Here is a 17,328-nt window from a genome sequence, read left to right on the forward strand (position 1 = left end):
AACCTTATCTGCCAATTGTGCCATATCCCTAAGGTACTGAGTGTCTAACTTCTTCCTAATTGAGTAATCTAGGCCCCCAGTAGCCATTTCGATCAGTTCGTGTTCAGGGACTTGCGTAAAACACCTTGCTTTAAGAAGTATAAACCTGTTAAGATAACTATCAATGGACTCAAGGATCTTTCATCTAACACTAGCCAACTCTTTTAGACTTATTTTTGATTGGCCCATGTAAAATTGTTCATGGAACAACGTCTCCAACTGACTCCATGATTGGACAGAGTGTGGATGTAATATAGTGAACCAAGTGAAGGTGTTTTTCGTAAAAGAATTTGGGAAACACTTTATCTTCAAATTCTCATTGTTTGATATGTCGTCTGCTTCAGGTTGATACCCGTCGACATGTTCGACCGTCGACTCACTCGTTTTACCGACGAACTTAGTGAACTTGGGTGCTTTCAAAACCTTGGGTTATTCTATTTGTCGAACATATTCTGACAAATGAGATATGAAGTTAGGTATGTGGAGGCCCACATTGTGGCCACTCTGGGCCAAGATCTGCTCGACCACACTTATTATGTTATTGTTCCCAACAAAGTTATTCTGTTGAACATTTTGAAGGTGTTGATAGGCATCCTGGTTCTTGTGAACCATTAGGGGTCTGGGGTTGGCTTAAGCCACGTATTCCACTTCTTCCATATTTGGGACGGGGTCGTGCCGAAACCCATGATTTTGGCTTACATTCGCCTGAACCAATCCATTTTCAGGTGTTTCTACCTGCCCCACATTCGATATCTGGGGAGTTGGTCGAGAAGGGATCTTAAGTGTGCCAAAGAAATTGGCTATTCACCCCATTTGGTTTGCCAGTAACTCATAAGTTTGGTTTGTGTTTGTAATCAGTGGGTTGAAAATAGTCCCCATTTATTGGGTGGGAGTGTTTACTAATTCCATATTACTCTCGTCTATTTGTTGCCTCATAGCCATCATAGAAGTGGTATTCAATGATGATATTGTCTGGGGGATATAACATATCCCTCCTGGTCGTCCCATATTATTAATGGTCGACACATAGGTGTTTTGTGAATTATATAATGGCGACTTCCCCACTACATTGTCACTATACGTGGACATGTTAATATGCAGGCCAACCATCATCCACGTTGGCATGTCATAAGGATAATCCCTATTATTCATTGGCATAAAAAAACCAAACAAAGGAATTGCGACCGTAGGGTTAAACAAGGCATTTCCTGACTATAGTGGGGGAGTTACCCCTTATGATGCCACCTGTATAACTGGTGTTGACAACACCACTAGAGTAGTTGTCCTTATAGGTGTTGATACAAATGCATCTTTAATCGTCAATTTGACTGGTTGTTCAACCATATTATGGGGATTGTTTTAAGCATTAGTGTTGTCTACAGAAGGACGCCCCATTTTTGGTAAAGACTTTCCACTCCTTAAACGCATACAAACAACCGAAAAATGCTCACGAATGTAAAACAAAGTTTATAGGAAAAACTGTGTATATCTATACAAACTAGAAAATTTAGCTCAGGTTTCACTGGGCGTGTCAATTTGTTTATGTTGAAATTTCGTAAACAATCAATAGTCTCTTAACTAAAGGTTACATGCATGATTGACTAGTGAATCCTAGGACACAATGCTAAAGTTATTAACTTGTGGTTTTCTTTTAGGTAAAGACGTTATTTCGACTAGGTCAAAATAGTTGTAGTGAAAGCTTGAAAATATAATCTCGACGGAAATAAGGATTTTTTTTGCAGTAAAGCAAAAGCAAAAAGTAAATGTTGAATGATGTGTAAACGAAAGTAATTGGACCAGAAACGTAAATTGAATTGAAAATCTTTGCATTAAAGTAAAAATTGGTGTTTCATGGTTCATACATTCTCTCAATGAAAACTCTTTTCTCTTATCGCTGGTACTTCGAATGTAAGTGAAATTCTGTAGTGAAATGAACACACTGAATTCTACAAATGAAATCCCTATATATACTAGTAGGAAATAACGACTCTCAACGTTTAGATCTTCAACTTTTGCCACGTAGAAGCTTGCATGCCTTTCGCTTTGCATTTCCTCCACGTGTCCTTCAAAATGTAACACAAAAGCAGTTATCCATATTTGAATGTGATATTTGCGCGCCCAAATAACCGCTTCTTCGACGCATTTGCTGTTGTCAAGAATTCCGCTGTCAAAATGTTTCCAAAACATTCCAAACAATACTAAGTCCCAATTTTTCCTCGTCGGAGACCTAAAGCTGCGTACAAGTCATCAAAAAGTCAATATGTCTTTAAATTTGACCTGTTTGCTGAGGATTTTTCCTTTGTCAAAAATCTCAGCTAACATAAACATGTTTCAAACTCATAATTTTTGCATGATATGTCTTGAGATCTTTTCGAGTTTAATCCCTTAAGTGAAATCAAACTTGTTTTGTTTACTAAATTTCACAGTAAACATACTCCAACTATTGAAGAGATAAGTTGTTCATTCTCTAAAGAATTGTTTTGGGGAAGCAATGTGTTTCTAGGACGAACCATTTCAACTAAAGTTTTACCACTCCTCAAACGCGTATAAATCCAGATGCAAAAATGTTTTTAAATACAAAAGAATATCACAACAAATACGAAATACAAACACTTTTCAAGATAAACTCAAAATTTGCACAAACATGTCCCACTGAGCGTGCCAATTTGTTTACCGGTATTTTTGGAAAACAATAACTTAGTTTTGAGTTAATTACTTGAAAGACCAAACTAGTAAATCGTAAGACAAATTTATGATGAGTTTCTAAGAAGAGAAAATATGTATTTGATCTTGTCGGATTGCTTGCAGTGAATGTTGGATATTTACAGTAAAAACAACTATGTTATAAAAATAAAATGGCAAACTAATTTCGAATGTGTCAGAATTAGTCTTTAAACGCTAAAAGAAATAAGTACAAAAAGGACTTTAAATAGAAAAAATGTGTATTTTCATGAATGTAAATATGGTAGGCAAGTACATTTTCTTTAGGAAATTCGTTTCTCTCTTGTATGCGGGTACTTTGAGTGTATGTCAAAGTTTACAATGTTTTTCTCCACCCTTGATCTTATCACTAGAACCTCTATTTATAATGCTATGAACTAACATTCTTCCAACGTTCGAATGTTCTTCCGTCCGACACATCATTTCTGCATGTTAACTAACACTTGATTCGATTTCTACGTGTCCTTGCTAATTTGGATAAGATAAAAAAATAGTTGCTTCAGTTTGAAATTCGAATCTGCTCCCAATCGAACCAGACGTGACACTAAACTTCTTGGAATTTTTCTAAGTCCTCAGTCAGACTCTTCGACTCCGAATACTATTATTTTCATGACAAGTCTTTTTGTCGTAAAATAACTCGACTTTTCCCTATATTTGGAGAAATTTCAACTGGCTTTCCTGTCGAATTCCCTTCTTAAATTTCTTGGCTAACAAACATGAAAAGAGATAGAACCAGATGAACTCGATTACTGTCTAGTGTAATTTCAAAAACCAAATCCATCAAATTGAACTCATAATTAACCGTGATTTAGTTTGTTTTAATCCATAAAAAACTATACAACTTGATCGATTTATTTTAGTTCAATCGTTCCTATCCACCCCTAAATATCCTAAGTATAATAAATCATTTCGAAATATTTACAACCTATTTGACTAGATTTATAATATATCTTTTTCAAAATGACGCGCGAACCCGTCACGCAACCCGGCCCCGCTACAGAAAACAGAGCGAAAAACTTACTGTTGCAAGTACTATGTCCCACCCACCTACACCAATGGAAGTGACACCACGCGTAGAGAACAAGCGTGAACATGCTTTCGAAGCCCGACAAAGGAAAAAAATCAAAAGAATCGACGGTTGTAAGAACGGTTCGACCGGATCAAAACCCCAATAATTACTACAACTAATCACAATCATCATAATAATGCAAGAGAGAGAGATAAACACAACAAACACCATTATCCAAATACATTCCCACACTTCTTCTTACGCTTTATTTTTCATCCAAAACCTTTTTCTTTATTATTAATTATTAATTTAGATTAACCTAACCCTCATTTTTTTACCAATAAAACATAATTACACTCTTAATTTCATCCTTATCCATAGATCTCGCACCAATTTCTTCAATTCTTTTTCATATTCTTCCGTTATTCTTTTCCTTTTCCAATTAAGCGTTTTTGTGGTTACTTAGGGTTTCAAAATTGTTCGTTTTCCCTAATTTTTAATGGAACCTCGTGTTGGGAATAAGTTTCGTCTTGGTAGGAAGATCGGTAGCGGCTCCTTTGGGGAGATCTACTTAGGTTCTATGTTTTTTCTTCTTATGCTGAATTTTTTGTTCCTGTATTTCGTAATTTAGGCAATTTTTTGATTATTTTGTTTCTTGTGCAGGTACTAATATTCAAACTAATGAAGAGGTTGCAATTAAGCTTGTAAGTTTTCTTCATCTATTGGTTTTTATTTGTAGTTGGAAAAAATTTCAGCTTTGATTGTGTGTGATAGTATTAGTGAATATGAAATGAGTTTATGGAGAGATGATTGTATGTGAAATTAGTTCCTGCTTTTAATTTTATGCTAGGTTTTATGATATGAATTTTGGTTGAGTTTTTGATGTATTATCATGTAGCATTCTTAGTGACATTGGTGTGATAATATTGTATGCTAGATGTGAATCTATGTAGTGCACTGACACCTCTGAAAAGGCACTTGTGATTATGTTTAATTTATTATTAATTTTTTCAAATTATTATCGGTGTCACCGTGTCAGTGTCGGAGTCATATTCGGGTGTCTGTGTTATTATCTTTGCTGAGGTTATTTCTGCTTCCTATTTCTTTAGAGGGTGCCAGGATAGTCTTTTAAGATGATAAACATTTTGACCGATTAGTAAAAACCGTGCTTTGTGATCAAAAGCTTCCTAATAGGGCTGTGTTTGAGGGGATTGTTGGCTAGTTCTAAATTGTCATTCTGTATCAAGCCGATGCACTTAACTGGGCAAAGGATAGGTTGTTACCTATAAGTAAATATAGTGTGTATGGATCAAGTGTAATGATAAAAAGCTGAGCTGCTACACTGTCTCATGGATGTAGACCTAGGATAAGCAGGTGTTCTCATATTTTCTTGATAAAGAAGTTTGCTCAAAAGGTTAGTGGAGGGGATAAGCATGAAACCTACCTTGTTTATTCATTTGAGTCCAACTCACTCCTCAGCAAAACATTGGCATTTAACAAACCAAGATTGTAACAGATGTTTTTTTTGGGAATTTCACTTGAGAAAATGACATACTGTTATGACTTAACATTATGAGTATTGTTTTTTTTTTCTCTGGATTTTTTATGTCTTCAAGTGCTTGCAGTGGAGCTTATTTTTCATTTTATCTGTTCCTTGCTGTGCTTTTAAATAGGAAAATGTCAAGACTAAGCATCCTCAGTTGCTTTATGAGTCGAAGTTGTACAGAATTCTCCAGGGAGGAAGTAATGACAATCTTCATATTATTATCTTATCTTTCTTTTTCTTTTGTGCTTTGTGCAATCTGCATAGGGACATACCTTCCGAAATAATATTTATAATTTATTGTCAGTTATAACTCAAGTTTGATTTTGACAGCTGGAATTCCAAATGTTAGATGGTTTGGAGTGGAGGGAGATTACAATGTTTTAGTGATGGATTTGCTTGGACCTAGTCTTGAAGATCTTTTTAACTTTTGTAGTAGAAAGTTATCACTAAAGACAGTTCTTATGCTTGCTGATCAAATGGTAGGCACTGGTCGACTTTGCAAACTATCTTTTTTTCTGCTGCCATATCTCTAGTAATTTTTAAGAACTCCCCTATTTTTTTCTCCAGATTAACCGGGTTGAGTTCATTCATACAAAATCATTTCTACACCGAGATATCAAACCGGATAATTTTCTAATGGGGTTAGGAAGGCGTGCGAACCAGGTGCTTAATCTTGTTAAAATACATATTTTGAATGCATTGTATGGTATATTTAGTTTTCTATATTTGAGAATTTAATGCCCATTGATGTGCATGTAGGTTTATGCTATTGATTTTGGTCTGGCTAAGAAATACAGAGATAGTTCAACCCATCAACACATTCCTTACAGGTACAACAATTCCGTTGGTATGCATTAAATGTAGTACTTACCTTTGTTATTCCTATTGTAAAGTCTTGATAGCACAGTAAAAGCATCCTAGTCTAGTAGGAACCACATTTAGCTGATGGCAGTTATAACTCATCTATGGCATAGCTGTTAAATGCAAAAAGAACACAGATTAGGGAGGATGTGCTGACATATATTCTTTCTTGTTAACCCGCATCATTGTTATTGATTAGTTACTGTTTACAGCTATACGATAACTCTTAATATTCTTTGAGGTCTCCTACAATTCTATCCCTGGCATCAGTGGCATGCGATATTAACGTCGTTCTGTCTACTTAGACCAGGACTCCTAACTTGTAAATTGTGAGTAAAGAGACCACACTTCAATCTAAACATGCTGCGCAAAATAATGCTCTGTTGTATTCTAGTCATAGAATGCCTGTAAATTATATTCCTGATAGTAGAAATTTAGTTCATGACATTTCCTGATGCCGTGGTTCTTCTCCAATGCCTGAATCTGCAAGCAAAATCTTCTCAGTTATAAGAAAAACTGAACTTTATGCATGTTTTTGCATTGTGATCTATTCTTCCTAACACCATTCATATTTGTGATCAACTTTTCATTTGGCACTGATACCATTGTTTTTATAAGATATAATTTATTAGCTGATGGGTTGGTGCCTTGGTGGGGGGAAGTGTAATATATGCATACTGTTTTAACACTTCCTTTCACCTAAGTTTCTGGTTTCTAGATTCTACTAGGGTCAGGTTATGAATCTTGTCGGCAATATCATCTATATTTCAGTCATTTATTCTGAGTGTACACCTGGCGGCTACTATTTGAAAATAATTTTTGGGGCGATTTGTCTAATCTGTTCAATCATCAACACTGCAGGGAAAATAAAAATTTGACCGGAACTGCAAGATATGCTAGCACGAATACTCACCTTGGCATTGGTATGTGTTATGACTTATGACCCGTCATTCAACTTGTATTTTGAATGATTAAATTTTGTTATCTAATATTGCTTCTACTTCTCTGCTGATTGATGCACAGAACAAAGTCGAAGAGATGATTTAGAGTCTCTTGGTTATGTTTTAATGTACTTCCTGAGAGGGAGGTGATTATTACTTTCTACCTATACTTTGGTGTCTGCTAGCACTGTGTACTTTATCTGATTTGTGTTTTCTTTGTTTGTAGTCTTCCTTGGCAGGGACTTAAAGCAGGAACCAAGAAACAGAAGTATGAGAGAATTAGTGAAAAAAAGGTTTCTACATCGATTGAAGTAAGTTAATTGTTATATTCAGTCTTTTCTAGTGCTTATATTATCCACTCCTTCATGACCTATACTAAGAATTTACTGCTTATTCCAGGCCTTGTGTCGGGGTTATCCAACAGAATTTGCATCTTACTTCCATTACTGTCGCTCATTAAGGTTTGATGATAAGCCAGATTACGCTTATCTCAAAAGGATATTCCGTGATCTGTTTATTCGTGAAGGTTTGAAAATATTATCATATAGAAAGGATAACTTTCCTTTCATTTCTTAAATTTATAATTTATATACTCTATTAAACTTTGCATTTGAGTCTATGTAGGATCTTTGTTTGAGTTTGTGTATATTATTAAATTGATATTTCAACAGGATTCCAGTTTGATTACGTGTTTGACTGGACCATCTTGAAGTATCAGCAATCACAGCTTGCCACACCTCCAGCACGGGCCATTGTAAGTATTATTCTTTTTCTACCCCAGTTGTGATATCATTTCATCTGAAATAGATGTAACTCATAGGTGCACCTTTGCTTAGATACCTGGTACTGGAACCAGTTCTGCAATGCCACCTGCTGTTACCAATGCTGACAGACATACAGGTACTTTATTTAAGATCTCCCATAAGTGTGATAGGCCTTCAATATTTTTATTTCTTATCACATTAGAGAGTGTTGGGGTAAACATCTATAGTGAAAAAGATGATGGAAAATAGGTTTAGATGGTTTGGACATGTAAAGAGAAGACCTGTAGATTGTGTTGTAAGGAAAGTAAATCATATGGATAGTAGTCAAACAATTAGAGGTAGAGGAAGACCTAGAAAAACTACGAAAGAAGCTATCAAGAAAGATTTTGTGATTAACGGATTTGATAGAAATAGGGTATTGGATAGAACATTATGGCGTAATTTGATCCATGTAGCCGACCTCAATTAGTGGGATAAGACTTGGTTGTTTTTGCTGTTGTTGTTGTTCATTTATCACATTGTTGTTCAGTGAATTTAATTTTGAAATGGAACCTAAAGGGGTTGGTCAAGTGTAGTTCTCGTAAGGTAGGATCTTGTACCTAATAAGTTTGCAGGTTTGAGTCTCTTCTCATGTCAATGGGGTGAGATAAATGTGAGCCCTGTGGCTTTTCGTGCACTGAAATAGGTCGTCGTCTCCTTGCCCTAAAATTAAGACCCAAAAAAGTTCTGAAGTGTATGATTTCTTTTATATTTATTTATACACGTTAGCATGCCTTTGTGGCTTACTGTCTGATGTGATCAATCTTTGCTTTCTGATATTGTATTTACTCAGTATTTTTCAACTACCCATTGAAGTCATTTTTGCAATGACACGTCTCTTGAACTTCACAAGTTTATATGACTTCTTAGCTTTTTAGCTAGACAATTTTAATGTTCTTTCTCTTACAGGAGCAGAAGAAGGGCAACCCCCTGGTTTGGTATCAGTGGATTCCTCGAGGCGCAGAATGTCAGGACCCATTTTGAATACTGTAAGTTTCTCATAACAGAATTTCAGTCACCATATATTCTGCTGGTATTGAGTATGTTTTGCTGAGCCTTTTAAAATTTATTTGGGAGTAAGGAGGGAAGGGATTTGGAAGGAGAGGAGGGAAGGGATTTGGAAGGAGAGGAGGGAAGGGATTTGGAAGGAGAGGAGGGAAATTTCTCATCTTTATGAGAAATTTTTTAAAGAGGGAGAGAACAATGCTTATGATTAATAATTTTGTTTGTTGAGAGTGTTATAAAAAGAGGAAAGCATATGGAGATTTTGCCAAAGCTCTAAAATCTTCCTACTTTCATTTTTTTTAGTTACCACATACACGAGGATTTTATTCTTACCATCGACAAAAATGAGCTCTCATGCAAGGTAGTTAGGTGGGCACTGTCATCCCTTCCACTTCCATTTTCCCCTTCCTTTTCTCCAAGACCTCCCTCCCTCCCTTTTCTTTAAATCCCCCTCCCCTTTCTCCAAAGCCCCCTCCCCCCAAACAAAGCCTTAGAGCGCATATTTTGTATGCAGTTCCTTTGCCACTCATAATTATTGGTTATGGATCTGTAAGATGATTCTAAAGTTAATTCTATGCCATATTTCACGTGTAACAGCAATAGATCTGTTTTTGCAAATTCAGTAACTGCCTCGTGTGATCTTGCAGCTATCAAGTGCCAATGTCTTGGGTCAGTCAAGTGGATCGGCCAGGCGAGTTGCTGTTTCTAGTAGTCGTGATGCATTTGTTGGTGCTGAATCAGATGTCCGTACACGCACTGCTGAGGCTAGCCCTGGAGCAGCACATAGAATTTTGGGTGGGCAAAGAAGTTCACCGATTGGGTCTTCTGATCCTCAGAGAGTAACACGGGCTGGAAGAAATGCTTCTCAAGCCAATAATTATGAAAGTGCCCTTAGGGGCATGGACGGTTTGCAGTTAGAAAATGACGAGAGGACCCATTATTAATATCTCACCTTTTCATCTTGTGAGTTGATAGCCATCACAAAAGCAAAAGTTGCTTTATGTTGTGAAGTTGAGCTGTTAAGTTTGGATCTGAACTTGAAAATCCAGGTCTGTGTTGCTAACTCGTCTGCTCAATCGAGGGATTGTGCTTTTCTGTGAAGTTCAGGTTTAATTGGCACTTCACTTCTGGCCGGAACACCAAAATTTTTAACATCTTTTCCTGTGAGTTGTTGTATTGGTATACCAGATGTTTACAGGTCGCGTGGACCACAAAGGTCAAAATTATCAAATGTAATTAGCCATTGACATTGTATTGTTGGATAAGTTCCTTTAGTTTCCACTATTGCAAGTATCTGGAAATTATTCCGGTAATTGAAACTCGAATGTTTTACCTTTTCTGGTTTCTATCAAGCTGAAATCATATTATCTCATCAGCTTTCCTGTATGACAAATGATTTTAATCTATAAAAGGTTGTCATTAAACTAGATTTAGAGCTGTTAATCTTGAATTGGAACTTATTTAACGAAGTTCGTTTCTAAATTCTATTAAATGTCACTAGGAACCAAGAAAATTGTATTGAAATTGTTAAAAGTTGTACAATATTTAGTTTACATTTTAGAAGAATTTTTTTGTAGTATTTATTATTATTAATTCAAAATTGATATGCTATAATTCTTAATATTTTTGGAATGAAACATTTAGATGGGAATGATATTCAAGTCACTGGTAATTTTTTAACCTTGTGGTATTGCAGTATCCAATTTTTAACTTCTATTGTCCCTAGCCTTTCTCTAGTATTATATTCTTCTAAACAATTAGGTGGCAATGGTACTTTGTTAGGTTTTAGGCGATGGATTATTTGTGTGGTTTTATGCAGAACTAACCGTGTACACCGTATATTATTTATATATAGTACAAGCAAGAGCAACATATTGATGGAATAATGTTAATAGCAAAAACAACTTCATTTGAATGTGTCCCACTCAACAAAAAGCATTATTGATATACACTTGCAAGACAGGGTTAGGTTCATATCCAGACAAACATACAGGAAGATGCCGGTTGTTGATTGATTATCAAAAGAAACAAATTTATACAAGAAAACAACTATCCAAACATATCCATTTAAATTGAGACCATCATCTACTAAAATACTTGTAACACAAATAAAAAACAAAATCATGTCAACATCATTAAATACAGCTCAATCATGCTGTTTTCTACAAAATTCCATCCATCATATCACAAAATCAATTCTCTTGTAAAAAATGACTAAAATGTAAGGTACATTAGATCGGGGACAAATAGGTTGAAAATTTGCCAAACTTAAATATGTCTTGTTAAAAAAGTTTAAACTTTAAGTCTGAAATATAGTTTCATATTTTTAAAAGTTTGCTAACCTACTTAAAATCTATTTTATTTAAACATATACAAAAAATAATTCAATTAATATTTAAATATAAAAAATAATTCAATTAATATTTAAATAAAGTGATAAATAAAAAGATCAATAGAATTAAAAATTTGTTTCTTTTGATTTGTCTAAACTTAGTAGTAACATAAATTTTGCAATAGGCTAATAAATAAATAAAAAGATTGATGAAATTAAAAATTTGTTTTTATTGATTTATTTAAACTTATTTAGTAACATAAATTTTGTAAGAGTATTTGATTGAAAATATTTATAAAAATAATTTATGACATTGTTTATATCATATTATTAGTCTATTTTTATAAATGATTTTAAACTAACTAAATTATATTTTTATATTGTAATTAAAAATATAATAATAATAATAATAATAATAATAATAATAATAATAATAATAATAATAATAATAATAAATTATTCATATTTATTTAAATGGATCAAATAAATCTATATTTTTTATGGTTTGTAATCTCCTTTTTTAAATTATTTTTTATTTATAAATTTTCTATTTAAAAATAAGTCTAGCCTAGGTGGATAGACAAGAGATTTATGTTAGTTTGTCTGTTTTATTTTAACCCTTAATTAGTTGATCAAAATTTGTAGGTTTATGAGTCTCGGTAATCATAATTTTTCTTAAAATTAAGATTGAACATGCTAAATTTAAATATAATTTTTGATTTTTATTAACTCTTCATTCTTCTTGGACCGTTTTGTTTTCCATACTTGAAAATCAATATCATGTAAAATATTCTTACCAATTTTTATTTCAAAGTTTGAAAATTGTAGTGGCTCATGGAGTGCTTGATATATCTCTAAATAGCTAAATGATCCTTGATTCTCTCCTTAGATGGTTATTCATTTTTAGTTTATAATGCTTGCATCTAACATCCTTGATGCATCTTATCGATATCTAATGTGAAGAGACAACAAAGACGCCAAGGCAAGAAGTGTCATCAAAGAATGTCTACTAAGATATCCATTCAACTAAAAAAAGCAACATAAGCAACACATCGCCTATTTTGATTATTATTACTATTAGACAAGTAACTCATTGCTTTGAAAAGTTCGAATATCATCGTCAAAAACATCTACGATAAATTATTATACTATTCCAACCTTATTTATAAGAAGAAGAAAAATTCACGGGTTTATTAAAAATGATATTTAAGTGTATCAATTTTTTTTTGATTTTATATAAAAGAGATAATATAATCATTAATATATTTTTAATTAAATTATCATACATTAATACTATTAAATAATTAATGAATGAATAATTTTAAAATAAATATATAAAATATGCATAAATTTGTTGACATTAATTTATATATTTAAGACAAAAAAAATTAAAAAACTTGTAAATACAAGAGGAAATACAATCCTATAAAGACATAAGTGGTAGGAGAATAAACTATTGATTTTTCTGTTTTAACGGGAAGACATAACACGGTAACGGAGCGAGAGACAGATGATTTTTACATTTCTCAATCGTGGATGAAAAATTGAACCCTAACCTTATCCAAATGTGTTTGGATTGAATTCAGTTAATCATTTTCCCAATGGAAATAGATTTTTTTAATATTAAATTTCACTACAAATAAAAAAGTTAAACAGTATCGAAAATTTTCAAACTTAATTTCAAAATCAAATAATAAAGTAAAAATCAAAATTCATAAGCATTCCAATATAACTAATATACTAAATTATCAAAATTAAATAATAAAATCACAAACGATATCAACGGAGTGTATTCAGATGAGAACTAGTGTTTCATTATCCGACCAATTGCCATATTTTGTAATTGGAAAAAACCTAAACTCAAATCCCTTTAAAAATGGGTTTTTCCCCGTCAAACTTGCGGTTGAGTATAAGTTGGTTTGAGTTCAGTTGATATGCCTACTTCCTATCATATGATTTAAGTAGAGAATTCATCTAACAATCAACGTGTCTTTGGTTTTAATGGTAATACAACTGAAGACAATCTAGAATAAGATTTACTCCTATAATTTCATTTAATGAACTAGTTGCTTAATGAATCATGATATCAAATCTCATTAATCAAGAGAGAAAAAAGAAACACCCTTTTGCATAAACACTGAAAATTCTGAAGTATCATTCATGAAATTTGATCATGAATATTAACCATCTCCAAAAAGAACTGCAATATATATCATATATCACACTCACTTGTTCACCAAAACAAATTCATCTTCCAAAATCTCCAAATAGTGATTAACCAACATGCATGAATGTTAAAAAGGACTACTAGTAAACCTTTCCATTTCATAACAAAACAAACAAAGATTATTACTTTACACTCTTTACAGAAACAAACTACATATTGAAGAAGTCACGAATCACAATTTCTCTTCCATATTACAATCCAAATCAATGATCCTTATGATAAATAAACACTACTAGCTAGTTTACATTGCAGCAATGAACATAAACACTTACCAATAAAATAAACAGGACAAACAAATAATTATTCATACATATAAATATATATATATAAGACACCCTAATTGAAATTTCCATTCAGATGCTAACTTATAACCTAAATTAGGTTTAATTTCAATTCACAAATTTCAATTTCAATTAAGCATCATCATCATCATCATAATAATAAAAATTTACACTACCAACCATGAACAACTCTGTTGCACCTATCTTTAATCCATTTAAAACTCTTCCTAATGGAACCTTTGAGTTTACCTTCAACCGAATAAACTTTGTAACTAGCAACTCTTTTTTTCCTCTGCATCTCAGGATCACTAAAGCTCCAACTTTTCGAAGCCGAACCGTTCGTTGATTTTCCTTTCTTGAACTTAACATCGCTGATATTACTCATCTGGTTCTGTGTTTGTGCTGGATGAACAGAGGAAGCATAAGAAGCACTGTAACAACGCAGATCTTGCATACCGTAAACACTAGTAGCTGTAGCTCCATTGGAAGGTGCTGCTGCTGCTGCTGCTGAGTAGGGTTCAATTTGCATCCTTCCATCACCGTACGATTTGGATCTGAAATCTTCCATAGTTGTGAAACCCTAATTTGAGTTTCTTCAATTCAACGATTTTTGATGAATTTGTGAAGTGGTTTAGTTTGACAGTGAGAGTCTCTCTGGCTGTTACAGAGGCGCTGACTACTATGCTTTTTCCGTCGGTGCTATTTTATTATATAATACCCTCCGTTTCAAAATAACTACTACTCTATTACTCTATTCTTTAAGATAATATAATATAATATTTTTATTAAATTAATTTTATTAAAGTGTTAGAATTTAAAAGTAGTATTTAGAATAATAATTAAATAACACACTTAAAAAAATAATAATCGTTTCAACATTAAAAAGTAGAAATGATATTTATTTTAAACAATCTTTTTTCTTTTAAAATGACAATCATTTTAAAATTGATAGAATGAGTGATTAAATACAATTTCGGTTCTATAATTAGTGTTTCAGTTTATTAATTTATATTGATTAAAAATAAAAATAAATGAAACAGAGAAGGATACTTTTACTAAATTAATTTTATCATATATTAAAAATAATAAAAATAATATTAATTAGAAAATAAAATTAAAAAAAATATTAAAAATTAAAATAAATCATTTATTTTAGAACACTCTTTTATTTCAAGTGAATAATTATAGTAGAAAGGAGGAAGGACCTATTTTGAGATATCTTTATCATGAATTAATATTTTACTTTTTTGATAAAAATTATAATACAATTTTTAATATTTTATATATGTTAATTATTTTTAAATTAAATTAAGTAAAGTTACAAAAGAATATAAAAAATATAAATTTTGAATAAGTAAATATATAACTTTTAACATCTTATTTATGTGTTAAGTTTTTGGAAATATATTGTAAGTCAAACATTACAGTTTTCTTAATTTAATTATCTAATTAAAAGAATACTATTAATAAATAAAAATCCAACCGCCCTTGTGTCAAACAACGTATTTTTTTCCTTGTTTTTTTTTATATATATTTTTCTATTTTGACTTATCAATAGACTTTGTCATCATAATCTTCTTTATCATGGAACTACTTTTTATTTATTTAATTTTTTAAAATTTTTGAATGACATTGAATGTTAGATGACTTTATATTTTATTTTTTAATTTTTTTGGATTTCATGTTAGCATTTTATTTTTTATATTCAACATTTTAAAATTTTAAAATGTAAAAAAAAAACCAACCCTAAAGAAAATTAAATAAAGGTCACCTTCATTACTAAGAATAACTACAGACCACGAAGCCAGTTGAGGTCTTGTATTTATTCTTCCATTATTTAGTAATTAACTTAGATAAATTTCAAAAATATGATATTTAACTTTTGTTATAATTAGACTCATATTTTATATTTATACAGTTATAGTATATTTATTTCAATAATATTATTTTAAATAAGTATATTTATTTAAAATAATATTAAAAATATTTATTACATTACCATTTTGAAATATTAATAAATATGTATTGAGAATATTTATTACATTACCACTTTGAATAATTTAAAATAAATATGTAATACTATTTTTTAAATATATAAATAGAAATATATATTTATTTCAATAATATTATAATATTAAAATGAGTATATTTGTTATGCATATTTTTCTCATATTTCATATTTGTGACTCTTTAATCTTTTAAAAATAAATATTCAAACATACTTATTTAATATAGGAATTATTTAATATTGGAAATATTTCTCTATATTGCATACTTAAAATTTAAAATACTCATTTATTTTAGCATTTCAATGTAAAAAAAACTTAAAATTTAATATAAAAACCAACTTACAAAATTCAGGTCATAATAAAAAAATCACAAACAGTTTTTCTAATTTGTCTCATATGATAGAGAAAAATGAGTATTAATCCTTATTTATTTAAATAAATTAAGGAAAGTTAGAAAAAAATATGAATTTCAAATAATTAAATATATATAACTTTTAAGATGTTATTTATTTATTTATATGTTAAGTTTTTGAAAGACAAAATTTTACTAGTTTTTTTTTTCTTTAACTTTTTTTATAATAATTTGGTATTTTATAGTGATTTTTTACTTTTTTTTTCTTCACATTTTGAACATTTAAAAATACGTGATTATTATATTTTTGATTGTACTTCATCTTTTTTTACCATTCAAAATAATTGTATCCATAATTAATAATTTTACTCTATTAAAAAAATAACGGTGCACACATTTAATAACTTAAAAGATTAAATTATAAAAAAAAATTTAAAAATTTATTATACAAAAATAATTTAAAAAATCTCTAATTTAATTATGCCTTTTTAAAAATATATTGGAAGTCAAACATTATCATTGTCTTAATTATCTAATTAAAAGAATACTATTAGTAAATAAAAACAAAATTATAAGACTATATACAAGGATTTTGGCATCTAAACCTCTGGCAATTTCCAGCGAGCATCGGTGATTTTAGATTTGGCGGAGACGAATTCCGGTGAATCTATGGTTCAAATTTTTTTGATTCCGATAACATTAATTTCGTTCTAGGATGGTTTAAACTCCTAATCTTCGAATTAAGGACCATTTTAATAGAATTTTTGTTGATTTTCGTAGTGAATCTAAGACATGGGGAAAGGCTGTGGTTGGCCGAAGAAACAGGCGACTACAATGTCTCCAGCAACGATGAGAGTGGTCTCATCACACTTAGCTACACTGGTAGGGGCCAATGCTCGAAAAAAGGACATGTCGGGTCATAAAGGCGAGACATCGACAATGAATAATGCATAAGTGGACGAGGAAGATGTATTTGGTTCAACCAAAGAAGATGTACAAGTGGGCCACACAAAAATCCAACTTCCCATTTTTTCACTTTTAGTGGACATTTTCCTGATTTCATTTTTCTTGTAAAGAAAATAAAGAAACTGAACGGTTTTCTCCCCAAAGCTATAAATAGCCTCTTTCTTCTCTTCTTCTATTTTCTTCCAATTTTCTTCATCTTCAACGAAACTTTTAAGCTTTCCTTTGCAAAAACCCAA

At 31.4% G+C, this 17,328-nt stretch overlaps 2 protein-coding genes across 2 annotated transcripts; one reads left to right on the top strand and one right to left on the bottom strand.

The window, feature by feature from the left end:
* Positions 1-3,961: 3,961 nt before the first annotated feature.
* LOC127138641 (casein kinase 1-like protein 1) lies at positions 3,962-10,352 on the top strand. Its single transcript, XM_051065128.1, has 14 exons — positions 3,962-4,344; positions 4,433-4,473; positions 5,443-5,512; positions 5,646-5,794; positions 5,883-5,978; positions 6,075-6,145; positions 7,038-7,099; positions 7,200-7,263; positions 7,344-7,428; positions 7,517-7,643; positions 7,789-7,871; positions 7,954-8,017; positions 8,830-8,909; positions 9,573-10,352. Exons 1-14 carry the CDS (start codon positions 4,269-4,271, stop codon positions 9,867-9,869), a joined length of 1,365 nt encoding a protein of 454 aa, XP_050921085.1. The 5' UTR covers positions 3,962-4,268; the 3' UTR covers positions 9,870-10,352.
* A 3,228-nt stretch (positions 10,353-13,580) lies between these two features.
* LOC127138642 (uncharacterized) lies at positions 13,581-14,483 on the bottom strand. The gene has a single exon (XM_051065129.1). It carries the CDS (start codon positions 14,331-14,333, stop codon positions 13,938-13,940), a length of 396 nt encoding a protein of 131 aa, XP_050921086.1. The 5' UTR covers positions 14,334-14,483; the 3' UTR covers positions 13,581-13,937.
* Positions 14,484-17,328: the final 2,845 nt, after the last annotated feature.

This window comes from Lathyrus oleraceus, chromosome 4, assembly GCF_024323335.1.
Source record: "Lathyrus oleraceus cultivar Zhongwan6 chromosome 4, CAAS_Psat_ZW6_1.0, whole genome shotgun sequence".
Taxonomy (NCBI): Eukaryota; Viridiplantae; Streptophyta; class Magnoliopsida; order Fabales; family Fabaceae; genus Lathyrus; species Lathyrus oleraceus.